At 53.7% G+C, this 16,340-nt stretch overlaps 1 protein-coding gene and 1 pseudogene across 1 annotated transcript; one reads left to right on the top strand and one right to left on the bottom strand.

The window, feature by feature from the left end:
- The first annotated feature begins 85 nt into the window (after window positions 1–85).
- On the top strand, window positions 86–859 carry LOC115617850 (annotated as a pseudogene).
- A 2,387-nt stretch (window positions 860–3,246) lies between these two features.
- On the bottom strand, window positions 3,247–4,165 carry LOC115617837 (feather beta keratin-like). The gene is made up of 2 exons (XM_030508809.1): window positions 4,102–4,165; window positions 3,247–3,595 (listed from the first exon to the last, which is right to left on the bottom strand). Exon 2 carries the CDS (start codon window positions 3,572–3,574, stop codon window positions 3,254–3,256), a length of 321 nt encoding a protein of 106 aa, XP_030364669.1. The 5' UTR covers window positions 3,575–3,595; window positions 4,102–4,165; the 3' UTR covers window positions 3,247–3,253.
- Between the last annotated feature and the right edge of the window lie 12,175 nt (window positions 4,166–16,340).

The raw sequence follows: 16,340 nt of genomic DNA on the forward strand, positions 1-16,340 counted from the left end.
CTGTGCCATTAGGTGGGTGTTTTGCTTTGGAGGTGAGTCTGCTGGAAAATTAGTGCCCGTGTGCAGTGACTGTGGGCCTGGGGCGATGCAGGAGCAGTATAAGAGCAGGCCCTTCTCCTCACTCTCTCATCCGCTGCACTTGCCTCCATCTGCCTGAGAACAAGGTGAGTCTGAAGGCCTTCCTTGTCTTCATCCTTCTCTTTGACCGCCTTCTTCTTGTGATACTCATCCCCCTTGACCTCTTCTGGGATATCTAAGCACATATCTACCTCTTTGTCCTATGGCGGGTCTTGAGGCTGCTTGCCATAGGAGGGGAAGGGAGCAGAAGAGGTAGTATAGAGAGAGGTTACATCTTGGCTGATGTGCCTCCCGATCTAGGGGGAGCGAGGGATCTATCTGGGTTTGGTCAGTCTAGGTGGAGGTCTTTGGAGCTGAGCAGAAGGTTCTCCCTCGTGGTGCGCTGGAGGCTGCTCCTCATCCACTGCTCATGTTCTGCTTGCCCCTGCCCTGTCTCCAGGTGAAGCTCTACCATCGAGACATGTCCTGCTACAGCCCGTGCGTGCCCTGCCAGCCCTGCGGCCCGACCCCGCTGGCCAACAGCTGCAATGAGGCCTGTGTCAGGCAGTGCCAGGACTCCATCGTCGCCATCCAGCCCTCCTCTGTGGTGGTGACCCTGCCTGGCCCCATCCTCACCTCCTTCCCGCAGAACACCGCCGTGGGCTCGTCCACCTCTGCTGCCGTTGGCAGCATCCTCAGCTCCGAGGGAGTGCCCATCAACTCCGGGGGCTTTAGCCTCTCCGGCTTGGGCCTCTCCGGCTTGGGCGGCCGCTACTTCGGCAGGAGGTGCTTCCCCTGCTAAAGCTGCTGCTTGCACGGAGGCCTTCACTCAGATTGACCTCATTTCCCTCTTTTGACTCACTCATTAAAGTTCTGTTGCATCCCAGCTTGTGCTGTTGTCTCATCCTTTCCCCTGCAGATGCTCTCCCAAGATGGCCAAGGAAGAGATGTTGCTCATGGCTGGTCCTGGGAGGGCGTTGTTGGGGACGGTTTTGCAGTGACTGCCAGAACAGCCTGGCATTGAGTATGTTCAGTCATGCATTGAGCGACCCTCTGCTTTCTAAAAAATGTCTGCCTTTTTGGGCTGGGATACAATTACCCACATCGGTCAGTACCTTCAACCCACCCAGCTGTGCACACCTTTCCTGTTCCTCAGTAACTTCAACATTTTCATGCAAGTATTCTGGAGGGAATGTGGTATTGACAAGACACAGCACTTGCTTCCCAGGAGAGGCCAGGAGAACCAGGCCATTGGTAGTGAGGTGGGAGGCTGTAACACACTCACCATTGTGCTCTGCTTGCCGCTGCCCTCTCTCCAGGTGAAGCTCTACCATCGACGCATATCCTGCTACAGCTCGTGCGTGCCCTGCCAGCCCTGCATCCCTACCCCACCAGCCAATAGCACCAATGAACCCTTTGTCAGGCAGTTTTTAACCCTTCTCTGGACCTGCTCTGACAGGTCCACGTCTTGTTTCTACTGGGGACACCGAATGGCTTCAGTGTTCCTCTAATGAGTGAGGACTAGAAGCACAGAATCACCTCCCTCAATCTGCTGGCCACGCTTCTTTTTGATCTGCTGGCCACACTTGGCTTTCTGAGCTGCCAGCACACACTGCTGGCTCATGTCTTGTTTATCAACCTCCAGTGTCCCCAGGTCCTCAACCATTCATCTTCCAGTCTGCATTAATATTGCCCAAGTACAGGTGCAGGGCTTGCACTCAGTCTTGTCGAATATCCTGAGCTTCACATGGGACCATTCCTCAAGCCTGTCAAGGTTCCTCTGGACATTGTGTGTCAGTTGCCCCTCAGCTTGGTGTCATGCAGCAGCTCCCTGTGGGTGCACTCAACCCCGCTATCTATGTCATTGATGAAGAGATGAAATAGTGTTAGTCTTGCTACGGACCCCTGAAGGAAACCTATTGTCACTTGTTTCCACTTGGACCTTGAGCCGTTCACTATAACTCTTTGCAGCCAAAGCGCCCTCACAGGGCAATTTCACTTGCAGCAGGCAGTAATTCTTGGACAGACTCACATCCAAAGAAAAATATCTTACATAATGTCAGAGGTTGTGTTTTGATCATTTTAGTGTTGAGTTTCAAATGTGTGGTTAAAACATCGCAAATAACAAGCCTAAGTTTTGGATATTGGCCCATGGTAGGCGGAAGTTGTGTGCAAGTAGCTGGCTGGGACACTGCCAGGAGACCTGACCTGAACTGACCAAAGGACTATGCCATGCTGTATAACATCATGCTCAGCAATAAAATAGTAGGCAGTCTTTCCAAAGAGGTCATTGTTTGGATCATGGCTGGGCATCGTTTGCTTGTGCAAAGTGCTAGGTGCTGCATTTGCACCCCTTGGGTTTTCTCTCTTTTCCCTTCCCCTCCTAAATTGCCTGATCTCCACCGCGGGCTGTTTCACGCTCTTCCTCTTCCAATTCTGCCTCCATCCTGCTGGGTGAGCAGATCGGGAGAGTGGCTGGTCAGCTCTTAGTGCTTTCCAAGGCAACACACAACACAGGCCCACAGTCAGCCAAGGTCCTTCTTGCCCTGCTCCTCCCTGCCTGTGCCCAGGACTTCCTGGGAATGCTTCTGAAGAGTGGGAGCCAGTTTGAGACTCAGGGCAGGAAGAGAGGAAGCGAGCAGCCAGGAAGGTGAGGAGGCTGGTGCACGTGGCTGGCCAGGATAGGCTGAGGGTACGGGTTTTGCTGAGCATGGAGAAGCGAATGCTTTAGTGGAAGACCAAAAGTCGTTATTGGAGTAGCAATGGTCACTGAAGAGCATCGCGTCATTCTGCCCAGACTAAGATAGGTAGAGAAGTTTAGAAAGCAGAGGGTCACCCAATGCGTAACTAAGAATAGCAGAAGCAAACCTGCGTTAACTCTCAGAGCACAAGTATCTCCAAAACCCCACCCCAGAACCACCCCTGCGACACATGGCCTTTGTGGGAGTGTCTCCAGTGACAAGGAAGAGACAAAGGCACGGGCTGGGATGCAGAAGAAATTTAATGAGTCAAAAGACGACAGTGGCGTGGGTCTGAGTGGCGGCCCCAGCACAGAGAACAGCAGGGGCAGGCATGGGCCATGCTGTGCGAGAGCCCAGGCTGGCCCCGTCCTTGTGCAACAACCCAACTCTCTGTCCCCGGCACAGTGCCATCTTCTGGGTCCCTGGGCCCTTCCCCAGGGCCATCGCCAGCAGCTTTAGCAGGGGAAGCACCTCCTGCCACAGTAGCGGCCGCCCAAGCCAGAGAGGCCCAAGCCGGAGAGGCTAAAGCCCCCGGAGTTGATGGGCACTCCCTCGGAGCTGAGGATGCTGCCAACGGCAGCGGAGGTGGAGGAGCCCACGGCGGTGTTCTGAGGGAAGGAGCTGAGGATGGGGCCAGGCAGGGTCACCACCACGGGGGAGGGCTGGATGGCGACGATGGAGTCCTGGCACTGCCTGACACAGGCCTCATTGCAGCTGTTGGCCAGCGGGGTCGGGCCGCAGGGCTGGCAGGGCACGCACGGGCTGTAGCAGGACATGTCTCGATGGTAGAGCTTCACCTGGAGACAGGGCAGGGGCAAGCAGAGCACAATGGTGAGTTTGTTATAGCCTCTCACCCCGCTACCAATGAAACAAGAACGCAGGGGCATTTTAGGGACACCCACTGGTTTCAGCTTCCCCTCAACCAAAAAGAGCCCTGCCCAGAGAGACCAAACCACAGAAAGTTCCCACCTTGCCCACATCTCTTTGTTGACTGCTCAATAAAGCTGAACCAAGCCCCTGCCTATCCCCATGCCACACATTCTACTGCCTTCTCTCTCCCATGGTAAATATCCCCACAACCCAGACGAAAACAGGGTATGTGCTTAGAAATCCAGGAGGAGGATAATGAGGAGAAAGGGTTCTAAACGCACCTTGTTCTCAAGGAGGTGGAAGCGAGAGCAGCGGATGAGAGAGTGAGGAGAAGGACCTGCTCTTATACTGCTCCCGCATCGCCCCAGGCCCACAGTCACTGCACACAGGCACTAATTTTCCAGCAGACTCACCTCCAAAGCAAAACACCCACCTGATGGCACAGGTTGGGGTTTGGTTTCCATCAACACTGCCATTTCATTTCCTCAGTTCTGACATCACCCTTATGGCATGGAATCTCTTTTGAAGTATTGCGATGGGAGGTCTCAATGTTTTCCTGAGCAGCATCGTGTCAGTAGAGGCAGAAGGTGTTCTGCCAGTTGCTGGGGGGTTCCGTGCAGACAGAAGACACCTGCATTAGTAAATACAGTGCGGTGGTTTTCAAAGTGCAGTGCAGAAATGTGGGCAAGTTCCCACCACTGCAGTCTTTTCCTGAGTGCCCAAAGGCATCGCGAAATGAGGATCCTTCTCCCTCCCTGCCTGCCTCCCTGCTCACATCAGCAATCACTGGTCATTGCCTCTATAGGCAAGGGCTGCGTGTCTGGTCTCAAAAGACTTTGCCCAAGCAAATCATCTCCTTCTGGGAGACATTTGCTGGTTTCTTTGGCAATGTTGTCCCCTCCTGTGGCATTCTCTGAGGGTTCCCAGCCAGTGCTGCCAGCAGGCTTGCGGAAGGAGAACATTGCCCTCCCCGAGGCCCTGACAGCTCAAGAAGCCTTGCTGGGGTCGAGTCCCTCCCCACTCATCCAGGGACAGCCCTGAGCTCGGAGATGGTTTTCCTGGATTATGGATGGAGCTGCCCTGGCTGCAGGGGAATTGAGCCCTGCGTGGACACGGGATGCAGACATCTCGCACTCCTGGCTTGTCCTCACGCCAAAGGCTGACACACTCCAGGCCAGAATGAGAGTGTGACTCGCCACGAGTAGGGAGAGTCTATCCCAGGAAGCTTGCCTACGGAAGGCATTCCCCTGCCCTTCTGGGACGCGTCCCAGCTGCCTCCATGGCTGCAGGGCAGGGAAGTGCATCGCTCCTTGATGTGCTTTGAGCGCTGTTGTTGTACTCAGAGTTGTTCTGAGCACTTGTTCTCCCTGAGCATCCCAGGCACATGGCACTACAGAGTCCTGCCAGCCCTCACTCTTTGGGGCTTGGGGAAAGTTTCCCCAATGGTCCTGGGTTGTGTTCCAAGATGAGGAGGCCTGTGGGGCATAGCAAAGCTGGCACAATGGAGCAGGAATAATAACAGGAATAGATATAGCACATGGGACCCTGACAGAAGGGAGATGTTTTCTTTAACCCTGTATTGCCTGAGATCCAGGGCTGACTCTCATACAGTGGAGAGATGTTTTCTGGAATCCTTTCTTTTCTTCCAAAGAGTATGCAGCAGAGATCCTCACCACAGCCAGGTCTCTTTGGCCAGGAAGATGAGGCCTGGGCATCTGTTCCCTTCCATCCTTCTATTCTCTCCCAAGAATGACCCTGCTCCAGTAGCAAGACCTACCCAGACAAGGTTTCTCTTCCCAGGTGCAGAAGTTGCCATTTGTTCCTCTGGAATGCCAGGAGGCTCCTCTGGCCCAGTCCTTGAGTCAGCCTCAGTCTACCTTTACAGCAGCTCTGCCCTGGAGCACATCAGCAGTCTTTAGGGGCTGTCTCTTCTCCGGCGGACCTTGATTGGACGCTCATGCACTGCTCAGAGGGCTCACCGTCCTTCCTTCAACTTTTTCAGAGGGAAAAGGGGCCTGGGTGGCTGAGATGCAGAAGGCATTGACTCCCCTTTACCTGCTCTCTTCCGTCTTTCAGGAAATTAGCCACTGCAGTCAGCAGTAGGCCCACAATTTCCTCCATCAGTCTTTGGCTACTCTTGTAGGGGGTTGATGTTACCCTTCATGCTGCTGCTCTTGATGCCCCTTGCAAGACACAAGGCAAGCTGAGCTTTGGCTTTCCTAACCACATCCCGGCATGCCTAGGAATAATTTCAAAATTCCTCCTTTGCAGCTCATCCTTCCTTCCATCTCCAGGATGCTGCCTTCTGACGCTGGTGCTCTGTCTTGTGTACCCCAATTAGACCAACCTGATCTGCTGAGATGTCTGCTTGTTTTCTTGAGTACTGAGGTGCACCATTCTTGCTCTTGTAGAGCAAGATCTTGTAGATCCCTCCAGTAGTGAGGAGGCAGGCACCCAACTCCACACTTCTTTAGGAATCATGGGGTTTGGGAGAGCAACACTCTCCTTCCGTAAGATTGCTGACAGCACTGGTTGGGAACCCCAAGACATAATCACGAGAGGGCACAGAGTTACGAAGGAAAGTCTTCCTGGCAAGAGAAGCTTTAATTGCTCAAAGGCGTTTGAAATCAGCAGTGCAGCCCCTTTCTTTAGAGGCAGCAACTGCTGGAGAGAGCAGAGACAGGCAGGAAGGTAGAAGGATGCAACACGTCCTTAGTCAGAGGCACGTTTTGACACCCAGGAGAGGAGTGCATTGCAGGGAAGACATGTCAACCTTTCTGCACAAGGGGCTGTAAACAACCCCACCAGATTTCCTGGGATGGGTGTCTGTGTCTCCAGCTCTCAGGGGCACATCTTCTACCTGTGCTGATGTGATGCTGCTCACAAAACCCTTGGAGCTCTCATCCCAACACTTCAAAAGGGCCTCTGTGGCCTAATGGTTGTGTCAGAAATGAGGAAATGAAATGGCAACGTTGACAAAAACCAAAACCCCAACCTGTGCCATTAGGTGGGTGTTTTGCTTTGGAGGTGAGTCTGCTGGAAATTAGTGCCTGTGTGCAGTGACTGTGGGCCTGGGGCGATGCAGGAGCAGTATAAGAGCAGGCCCTTCTCCTCACTCTCTCATCCGCTGCACTTGCCTCCATCTGCCTGAGAACAAGGTGAGTCTGAAGGCCTTCCTTGTCTTCATCCTTCTCTTTGACCGCCTTCTTCTTGTGATACTCATCCCCCTTGACCTCTTCTGGATATCTAAGCACATATCTACCTCTTTGTCCTATGGCGGGTCTTGAGGCTGCTTGCCATAGGAGGGGAAGGGAGCAGAAGAGGTAGTATAGAGAGAGGTTACATCTTGGCTGATGTGCCTCCCGATCTAGGGGGAGCGAGGGATCTATCTGGGTTTGGTCAGTCTAGGTGGAGGTCTTTGGAGCTGAGCAGAAGGTTCTCCCTCGTGGTGCGCTGGAGGCTGCTCCTCATCCACTGCTCATGCTCTGCTTGCCCCTGCCCTGTCTCCAGGTGAAGCTCTACCATCGAGACATGTCCTGCTACAGCCCGTGCGTGCCCTGCCAGCCCTGCGGCCCGACCCCGCTGGCCAACAGCTGCAATGAGCCCTGTGTCAGGCAGTGCCAGGACTCCATCGTCGCCATCCAGCCCTCCCCCGTGGTGGTGACCCTGCCTGGCCCCATCCTCACCTCCTTCCCGCAGAAACACCGCCGTGGGCTCGTCCACCTCTGCTGCCGTTGGCAGCATCCTCAGCTCCGAGGGAGTGCCCATTCAACTCCGGGGCTTTAGCCTCTCCGGCTTGGGCCTCTCCGGCTTGGGCAGCCGCTACTCGGCAGGAGGTGCTTCCCCTGCTAAAGCTGCTGCCTGCACGGCAGGCCTTCACTCAGATTGACCTCATTTCCCTCTTTTGACCTCACTCATTAAAGTTCTGTTGCATCCCAGCTTGTGCTGTTGTCTCATCCTTCCCCCTGCAGATGCTCTCCCAAGATGGCCAAGGAAGAGATGTTGCTCATGGCTGGTCCTGGGAGAGCGTTGTTGGGGACGGTTTTGCAGTGACTGCCAGAACAGCCTGGCATTGAGTATGTTCAGTCATGCATTGAGCGGACCCTCTGCTTTCTAAAAAATGTCTGCCTTTTTGGGCTGGGATACAATTACCCACATCGGTCAGTACCTTCAACCCACCCAGCTGTGCACACCTTTCCTGTTCCTCAGTAACTTCAACATTTCATGCAAGTATTCTGGAGGGAATGTGGTACTGACAAGACACAGCACTTGCTTCCCAGGAGAGGCCAGGGAGAACCAGGCCATTGGTAGTGAGGTGGGAGGCTGTAACACACTCACCATTGTGCTCTGCTTGCGCTGCCCTCTCTCCAGGTGTGAGCTCTACCATCGGACGCATATCCTGCTACAGCTCGTGCGTGCCCTGCCAGCCTGCATCCCTACCCCACCAGCCAATAGCACCAATGAACCCTTTGTCAGGCAGTTTTTAACCTTCTCTGGACCTGCTCTGACAGGTCCACGTCTTGTTTCTACTGGGGAACACCGAATGGCTTCAGTGTTCCTCTAATGAGTGAGAGCTAGAAGCACAGAATCACCTCCCTCAATCTGGGCCACGCTTCTTTTTGATCTGCTGGCCACACTTGGCTTTCTGAGCTGCCAGCACACGCTGCTGGCTCATGTCTTGTTTATCAACCTCCAGTGTCCCCCAGGTCCTCAACCATTATCTTTCCGTCTGCATTAATATTGCCCAAGTACAGGTGCAGGGCTTGCACTCAGTCTTGTCGAATATCCTGAGCTTCACATGGGACCATTCCTCAAGCCTGTCAAGGTTCCTCTGGACATTGTGTGTCAGTTGCCCCTCAGCTTGGTGTCATGCAGCAGCTCCCTGTGGGTGCACTCAACCCCGCTATCTATGTCATTGATGAAGAGATGAAATAGTGTTAGTCTTGCTACGGACCCCTGAAGGAAACCTATTGTCACTTGTTTCCACTTGGACCTTGAGCCGTTCACTATAACTCTTTGCAGCAAAGTTGCCCCTCAGGGCCAATTCACTTGCAGCAGGCAGTAATTCTTGGACAGACTCACATCGCAAAGAAAAATACTCTTACGTAATGTCAGAGGTTGGTTTTTGATCATTTTAGTGTTGAGTTTCAATGTGTGGTTAAAACATTGCAAATAACAAGCCTAAGTTTTGGATATTGGCGCATGGTTAGGCTGGAAGTTGTGTGCAAGTAGCTGGCTGGGACACTGCCAGGAGACCTGACCTGAGCTGACCAAAGGACTATGCCATGCTGTATAACATCATGCTCAGCAATAAAATAGTAGGCAGTCTTTCCAAAGAGGTCATTGTTTGGATCATAGAATCATAGAATCATAGAATCGTAAGGGTTGGAAAGGTCCTTAAGATCATCTAGTTCCAACCCCCCTGCCATGGGCACGGACACCTTGCCCTAAACCACGTGGTTCAAGGCTCTGTCCAACCTGGCCTTGAACACCGCCAGGGATGGAGCATCCACAACCTCCCTGGGCAACCCATTCCAGTGCTTCACCACCCTCACTGTAAAGAACTTCTTCCCTACATCTAATCTAAACTTCCCCTGTTTAAGTTTGAACCCATTACCCCTTGTCCTACCACTACAGTCCCTAAGGAAGAGTCCCTCCCCAGCATCCTTATAGACCCCCTTCAGATACTGGAAGGCTGCTCTGAGGTCTCCACGCAGCCTTCTCTTCTCCAGGCTGAACAGCCCCAACTCTCTCAGCCTGTCTTCATACGGGAGGTGCTCCAGCCCTCTTATCACCCTCGTGGCCCTCCTCTGGACTCGCTCCAACAGCTCCATGTCCTTTTTATGTTGAGGGCACCAGAACTGTACACAGTACTCCAAGTGAGGTCTCACGAGAGCAGAGTGGCTGGGCATCGTTTGCTTGTGCAAAGTGCTAGGTGCTGCATTTGCACCCCTTGGGTTTTCTCTCTTTTCCCTTCCCCTCCTAAATTGCCTGATCTCCACCGCGGGCTGTTTCACGCTCTTCCTCTTCCAATTCTGCCTCCATCCTGCTGGGTGAGCAGATCGAGAGAGTGGCTGGTCAGCTCTTAGTGCTTTCCAAGAGCAACACACAACACAGGCCCACAGTCAGCCAAGGTCCTTCTTGCCCTGCTCCTTCCCTGCCTGTGCCCAGGACTTCCTGGGAATGCTTCTGAAGAGTGGGAGCCAGTTTGAGACTCAGGGCAGGAAGAGAGGAAGCGAGCAGCCAGGAAGGTGAGGAGGCTGGTGCACGTGGCTGGCCAGGATAGGCTGAGGGTATGGGTTTTGCTGAGCATGGAGAAGCGAATGCTTTAGTGGAAGACCAAAAGTCGTTATTGGAGTAGCAATGGTCACTGAAGAGCATCGCGTCATTCTGCCCAGACTAAGATAGGTAGAGAAGTTTAGAAAGCAGAGGGTCACCCAATGCGTAACTAAGAATAGCAGAAGCAAACCTGCGTTAACTGTCAGAGCACAAGTATCTCCAAAACCCCACCCCAGAACCACCCCTGCGACACATGGCCTTTGTGGGAGTGTCTCCAGTGACAAGGAAGAGACAAAGGCACAGGCTGGGATGCAGAAGAAATTTAATGAGTCAAAAGACGACAGTGGCGTGGATCTGAGTGGCGGCCCCAGCACAGAGAACAGCAGGGGCAGGCATGGGCCATGCTGTGCGAGAGCCCAGGCTGGCCCCGTCCTTGTGCAACAACCCAATTCTCCGTCCCCGGCACGGTGCCATCTTCTGGGTCCCTGGGCCCTTCCCCAGGGCCATCGCCAGCAGCTTTAGCAGGGGAAGCACCTCCTGCCGCAGTAGCGGCCGCCCAAGCCGGAGAGGCCCAAGCCGGAGAGGCTAAAGCCCCCGGAGTTGATGGGCACTCCCCCGGAGCTGAGGATGCTGCCAACGGCAGCGGAGGTGGAGGAGCCCACGGCGGTGTTCTGAGGGAAGGAGTGAGGAGGATGCCGGGAGGGTCACCACCACCACGGGGAGGGCTGGATGGCGACGATGGAGTCCTGGCACTGCCTGACACAGGCCTCATTGCAGCTGTTGGCCAGCGGGGTCGGGCCGCAGGGCTGGCAGGGCACGCACGGGCTGTAGCAGGACATGTCTCGATGGTAGAGCTTCACCTGGAGACAGGGCAGGGGCAAGCAGAGCACAATGGTGAGTTTGTTATAGCCTCTCACCCCGCTACCAATGAAACAAGAACGCAGGGGCATTTTAGGGACACCCACTGGTTTCAGCTTCCCCTCAACCAAAAAGAGCCCTGCCCAGAGAGACCAACCACAGAAAGTTCCCACCTTGCCCACATCTCTTTGTTGACTGCTCAATAAAGCTGAACCAAGCCCCTGCCTATCCCCATGCCACACATTCTACTGCCTTCTCTCTCCCATGGTAAATATCCCCACAACCCAGACGAAAACAGGGTATGCGCTTAGAAATCCAGGAGGAGGATAATGAGGAGAAAGGGTTCTAAACGCACCTTGTTCTCAAGGAGATGGAGGCGAGAGCAGCGGATGAGAGAGTGAGGAGAAGGACCTGCTCTTATACTGCTCCCGCATCGCCCCAGGCCCACAGTCACTGCACACGGGCACTAATTATCCAGTGGACTCACCTCCAAGGCAAAACACCCACCTGATGGCACAGGTTGGGGTTTGGTTTCCGTCAACACTGCCATTTCATTTCCTCATTTCTGACATCACCCTTATGGCATGGAATCTCTTTTGAAGTATCGCGATGGGAGGTCTCAATGTTTTCCTGAGCAGCAGCGTGTCAGTAGAGGCAGAAGGTGTTCTGCCAGTTGCTGGGGGGTCCGTGCAGACAGAAGACACCTGCATTAGTAAATACAGTGCGGTGGTTTTCAAAGTGCTGTGCAGAAATGTGGGCAAGTTCCCACCACTGCAGTCTTTTCCTGAGTGCCCAAAGGCATCCCCAAATGAGGATCCTTCTCCCTCCCTGCCTGCCTCCCTGCTCACATCAGCAATCACTGGTCATTGCCTCTATAGGCAGGGGCTGCGTGTCTGGTCTCAAAAGACTTTGCCCAAGCAAATCGTCTCCTTCTGGGGACATTTGCTGGTTTCTTTGGCAATGTTGTCCCCTCCTGTGGCATTCTCTGAGGGTTCCCAGCCGGTGCTGCCAGCAGGCTTGCGGAAGGAGAATGTTGCCCTCCCCGAGGCCCTGACAGCTCAACAAGCCTTGCTGGGGTCGAGTCCCTCCCCACTCATCCAGGGACAGCCCTGAGCTCGGAGATGGTTTTCCTGGGTTATGGATGGAGTTGCCCTGGCCGCAGGGGAATTGAGCCCTGCGTGGACACGGGCTGCAGACAGCTCGCACTCCTGGCTTGTCCTCACGCCAGAGGCTGACACACTCCAGGCCAGAATGAGAGTGTGACTCGCCACGAGTAGGGAGAGTCTATCCCAGGAAGCTTGCCTACGGAAGGCATTCCCCTGCCCTCTGGGACGCGTCCCAGCTGCCTCCATGGCTGCAGGGCAGGGAAGTGCATCGCTCCTTGATGTGCTTTGAGAGCTGTTTTTATACTCAGGGTTGTTCTGAGCACTTGTTCTCCCTGAGCATCCCAGGCACATGGCACTACAGAGTCCTGCCAGCCCTCACTCTTTGGGGCTTGGGGAAAGTTTCCCCAATGGTCCTGGGTTGTGTTCCAAGATGAGGAGGCCTGTGGGGCATAGCAAAGCTGGCACAATGGAGCAGGAATAATAACAGGAATAGATATAGCACATGGGACCCTGACAGGAAGGAGATGTTTTCTTTAACCCTGTATTGCCTGAGATCCAGGGCTGACTCTCATACAGTGGAGAGATGTTTTCTGGAATCCTTTCTTTTCTTCCAAAGAGTATGCAGCAGAGATCCTCACCACAGCCAGGTCTCTTTGGCCAGGAAGATGAGGCCTGGGCATCTGTTCCCTTCCATCCTTCTATTCTCTCCAAGAATGACCCTGCTCCAGTAGCAAGACCTACCCAGACAAGGTTTCTCTTCCCAGGTGCAGAAGTTGCCATTTGTTCCTCTGGAATGCCAGGAGGCTCCTCTGGCCCAGTCCTTGAGTCAGCCTCAGTCTACCTTTACAGCAGCTCTGCCCTGGAGCACATCAGCAGTCTTTAGGGGCTGTCTCTTCTCCGGCGGACCTTGATTGGACGCTCATGCACTGCTCAGAGGGCTCACCGTCCTTCCTTCAACTTTTTCAGAGGGAAAAGGGGCCTGGGTGGCTGAGATGCAGAAGGCATTGACTCCCCTTTACCTGCTCTCTTCCGTCTTTCAGGAAATTAGCCACTGCAGTCAGCAGTAGGCCACAATTTCCTCCATCAGTCTTTGGCTACTCTTGTAGGGGTTGATGTTACCCTTCATGCTGCTGCTCTTGATGCCCCTTGCAAGACACAAGGCAAGCTGAGCTTTGGCTTTCCTAACCACATCCCGGCATGCCTAGGAATAATTTCAAAATTCCTCCTTTGCAGCTCATCCTTCCTTCCATCTCCAGGATGCTGCCTTCTGACGCTGGTGCTCTGTCTTGGGTACCCCACTTAGGCCAACCTGATCTGCTGAGATGTCTGCTTGTTTTCTTGAGTACTGAGGTGCACCGTTCTTGCTCTTGTAGAGCAAGATCTTGTAGATCCCTCCAGTAGTGAGGAGGCAGGCACCCAACTCCACACTTCTTCAGGAATCATGGGGTTTGGGAGAGCAACACTCTCCTTCCGTAAGATTGCTGACAGCACTGGTTGGGAACCCCAAGACATAATCACGAGAGGGCACAGAGTTACGAAGGAAAGTCTTCCTGGCAAGAGAAGCTTTAATTGCTCAAAGGCGTTTGAAATCAGCAGTGCAGCCCCTTTCTTTAGAGGCAGCAACTGCAGAGAGAGCAGAGACAGGCAGGAAGGTAGAAGGATGCAACACGTCCTTAGTCAGAGGCACGTTTTGACACCCAGAGAGGAGTGCATTGCAGGGAAGACATGTCAACCTTTCTGCACAAGGGGCTGTAAACAACCCACCAGATTTCCTGGGATGGGTGTCTGTGTCTCCAGCTCTCAGGGGCACATCTTCTACCTGTGCTGATGTGATGCTGCTCACAAAACCCTTGGAGCTCTCATCCCAACACTTCAAAAGGGCCTCTGTGGCCTAATGGTTGTGTCAGAAATGAGGAAATGAAATGGCAACGTTGACAAAAACCAAAACCCCAACCTGTGCCATTAGGTGGGTGTTTTGCTTTGGAGGTGAGTCTGCTGGAAAATTAGTGCCCGTGTGCAGTGACTGTGGGCCTGGGGCGATGCAGGAGCAGTATAAGAGCAGGCCCTTCTCCTCACTCTCTCATCCGCTGCACTTGCCTCCATCTGCCTGAGAACAAGGTGAGTCTGAAGGCCTTCCTTGTCTTCATCCTTCTCTTTGACCTCCTTCTTCTTGTGATACTCATCCCCCTTGACCTCTTCTGGGATATCTAAGCACATATCTACCTCTTTGTCCTATGGGGGTCTTGAGGCTGCTTGCCATAGGAGGGGAAGGGAGCAGAAGAGGTAGTATAGAGAGAGGTTACATCTTGGCTGATGTGCCTCCCGATCTAGGGGGAGCGAGGGATCTATCTGGGTTTGGTCAGTCTAGGTGGAGGTCTTTGGAGCTGAGCAGAAGGTTCTCCCTCGTGGTGCGCTGGAGGCTGCTCCTCATCCACTGCTCATGTTCTGCTTGCCCCTGCCCTGTCTCCAGGTGAAGCTCTACCATCGAGACATGTCCTGCTACAGCCCGTGCGTGCCCTGCCAGCCCTGCGGCCCGACCCCGCTGGCCAACAGCTGCAATGAGCCTGTGTCAGGCAGTGCCAGGACTCCATCGTCGCCATCCAGCCCTCCTCCGTGGTGGTGACCCTGCCTGGCCCCATCCTCACCTCCTTCCCGCAGAACACCGCCGTGGGCTCGTCCACCTCTGCTGCCGTTGGCAGCATCCTCAGCTCCGAGGGAGTGCCCATCAACTCCGGGGGCTTTAGCCTCTCCGGCTTGGGCCTCTCCGGCTTGGGCGGCCGCTACTTCGGCAGGAGGTGCTTCCCCTGCTAAAGCTGCTGCCTGCACGGAGGCCTTCACTCAGATTGACCTCATTTCCCTCTTTTGACTCACTCATTAAAGTTCTGTTGCATCCCAGCTTGTGCTGTTGTCTCATCCTTTCCCCTGCAGATGCTCTCCCAAGATGGCCAAGGAAGAGATGTTGCTCATGGCTGGTCCTGGGAGGGCGTTGTTGGGGACGGTTTTGCAGTGACTGCCAGAACAGGCTGGCATTGAGTATGTTCAGTCATGCATTGAGCGACCCTCTGCTTTCTAAAAAATGTCTGCCTTTTTGGGCTGGGATACAATTACCCACATCGGTCAGTACCTTCAACCCACCCAGCTGTGCACACCTTTCCTGTTCCTCAGTAACTTCAACATTTTCATGCAAGTATTCTGGAGGGAATGTGGTACTGACAAGACACAGCACTTGCTTCCCAGGCTAGGCGAGGACAACCAGGCCATTGGTAGTGAGGTGGGAGGCTGTAACACACTCACCATTGTGCTCTGCTTGCTGCTGCCCTCTCTCCAGGTGAAGCTCTACCATTGACACATATCCTGCTACAGCTCGTGCGTGCCCTGCCAGCCCTGCATCCCTACCCCACCAGCCAATAGCACCAATGAACCCTTTGTCAGGCAGTTTTTAACCCTTCTCTGGACCTGCTCTGACAGGTCCACGTCTTGTTTCTACTGGGGACACCGAATGGCCTCAGTGTGCCTCTAATGAGTGAGGACTAGAAGCACAGAATCACCTCCCTCAATCTGCTGGCCACGCTTCTTTTTGATCTGCTGGCCACGCTTGGCTTTCTGAGCTGCCAGCACACACTGCTGGCTCATGTCTTGTTTATCAACCTCCAGTGTCCCCAGGTCCTCAACCATTCATCTTCCAGTCTGCATTAATATTGCCCAAGTGCAGGTGCAGGGCTTGCACTCAGTCTTGTCGAATATCCTGAGCTTCACATGGGACCATTCCTCAAGCCTGTCAAGGTTCCTCTGGACATTGTGTGTCAGTTGCCCCTCAGCTTGGTGTCATGCAGCATCTCCCTGTGGGTGCACTCAACCCCGCTATCTATGTCATTGATGAAGAGATGAAATAGTGTTAGTCTTGCTACGGACCCCTGAAGGAAACCTATTGTCACTTGTTTCCACTTGGACCTTGAGCCGTTCACTATAACTCTTTGCAGCCAAAGCGCCCTCACAGGGCAATTTCACTTGCAGCAGGCAGTAATTCTTGGACAGACTCACATCCAAAGAAAAATATCTTACGTAATGTCAGAGGTTGTGTTTTGATCATTTTAGTGTTGAGTTTCAAATGTGTGGTTAAAACATTGCAAATAACAAGCCTAAGTTTTGGATATTGGCCATGGTAGGCGGAAGTTGTGTGCAAGTAGCTGGCTGGGACACTGCCAGGAGACCTGACCTGAACTGACCAAAGGACTATGCCATGCTGTTATAACATCGTGCTCAGCAATAAAATAGTAGGCAGTCTTTCCAAAGAGGTCATTGTTTGGATCATGGGCTGGGCATCGTTTGCTGTGCAAAGTGCTAGGTGCTGCATTTGCACCCCTTGGGTTTTCTCTCTTTTCCCTTCCCCTCCTAAATTGCCTGATCTCCACCGCGGGCTGTTTCACGC

The sequence above is a fragment of the Strigops habroptila genome, chromosome 19 (assembly GCF_004027225.2).
Source record: "Strigops habroptila isolate Jane chromosome 19, bStrHab1.2.pri, whole genome shotgun sequence".
Taxonomy (NCBI): Eukaryota; Metazoa; Chordata; class Aves; order Psittaciformes; family Psittacidae; genus Strigops; species Strigops habroptila.

Excerpts from the sequence above, each read along its gene's own strand:
- LOC115617837 (XM_030508809.1), bottom strand. The coding sequence starts at position 3,574 with ATGTCCTGCTACAGCCCGTGCGTGCCCTGCCAGCCCTGCGGCCCGACC.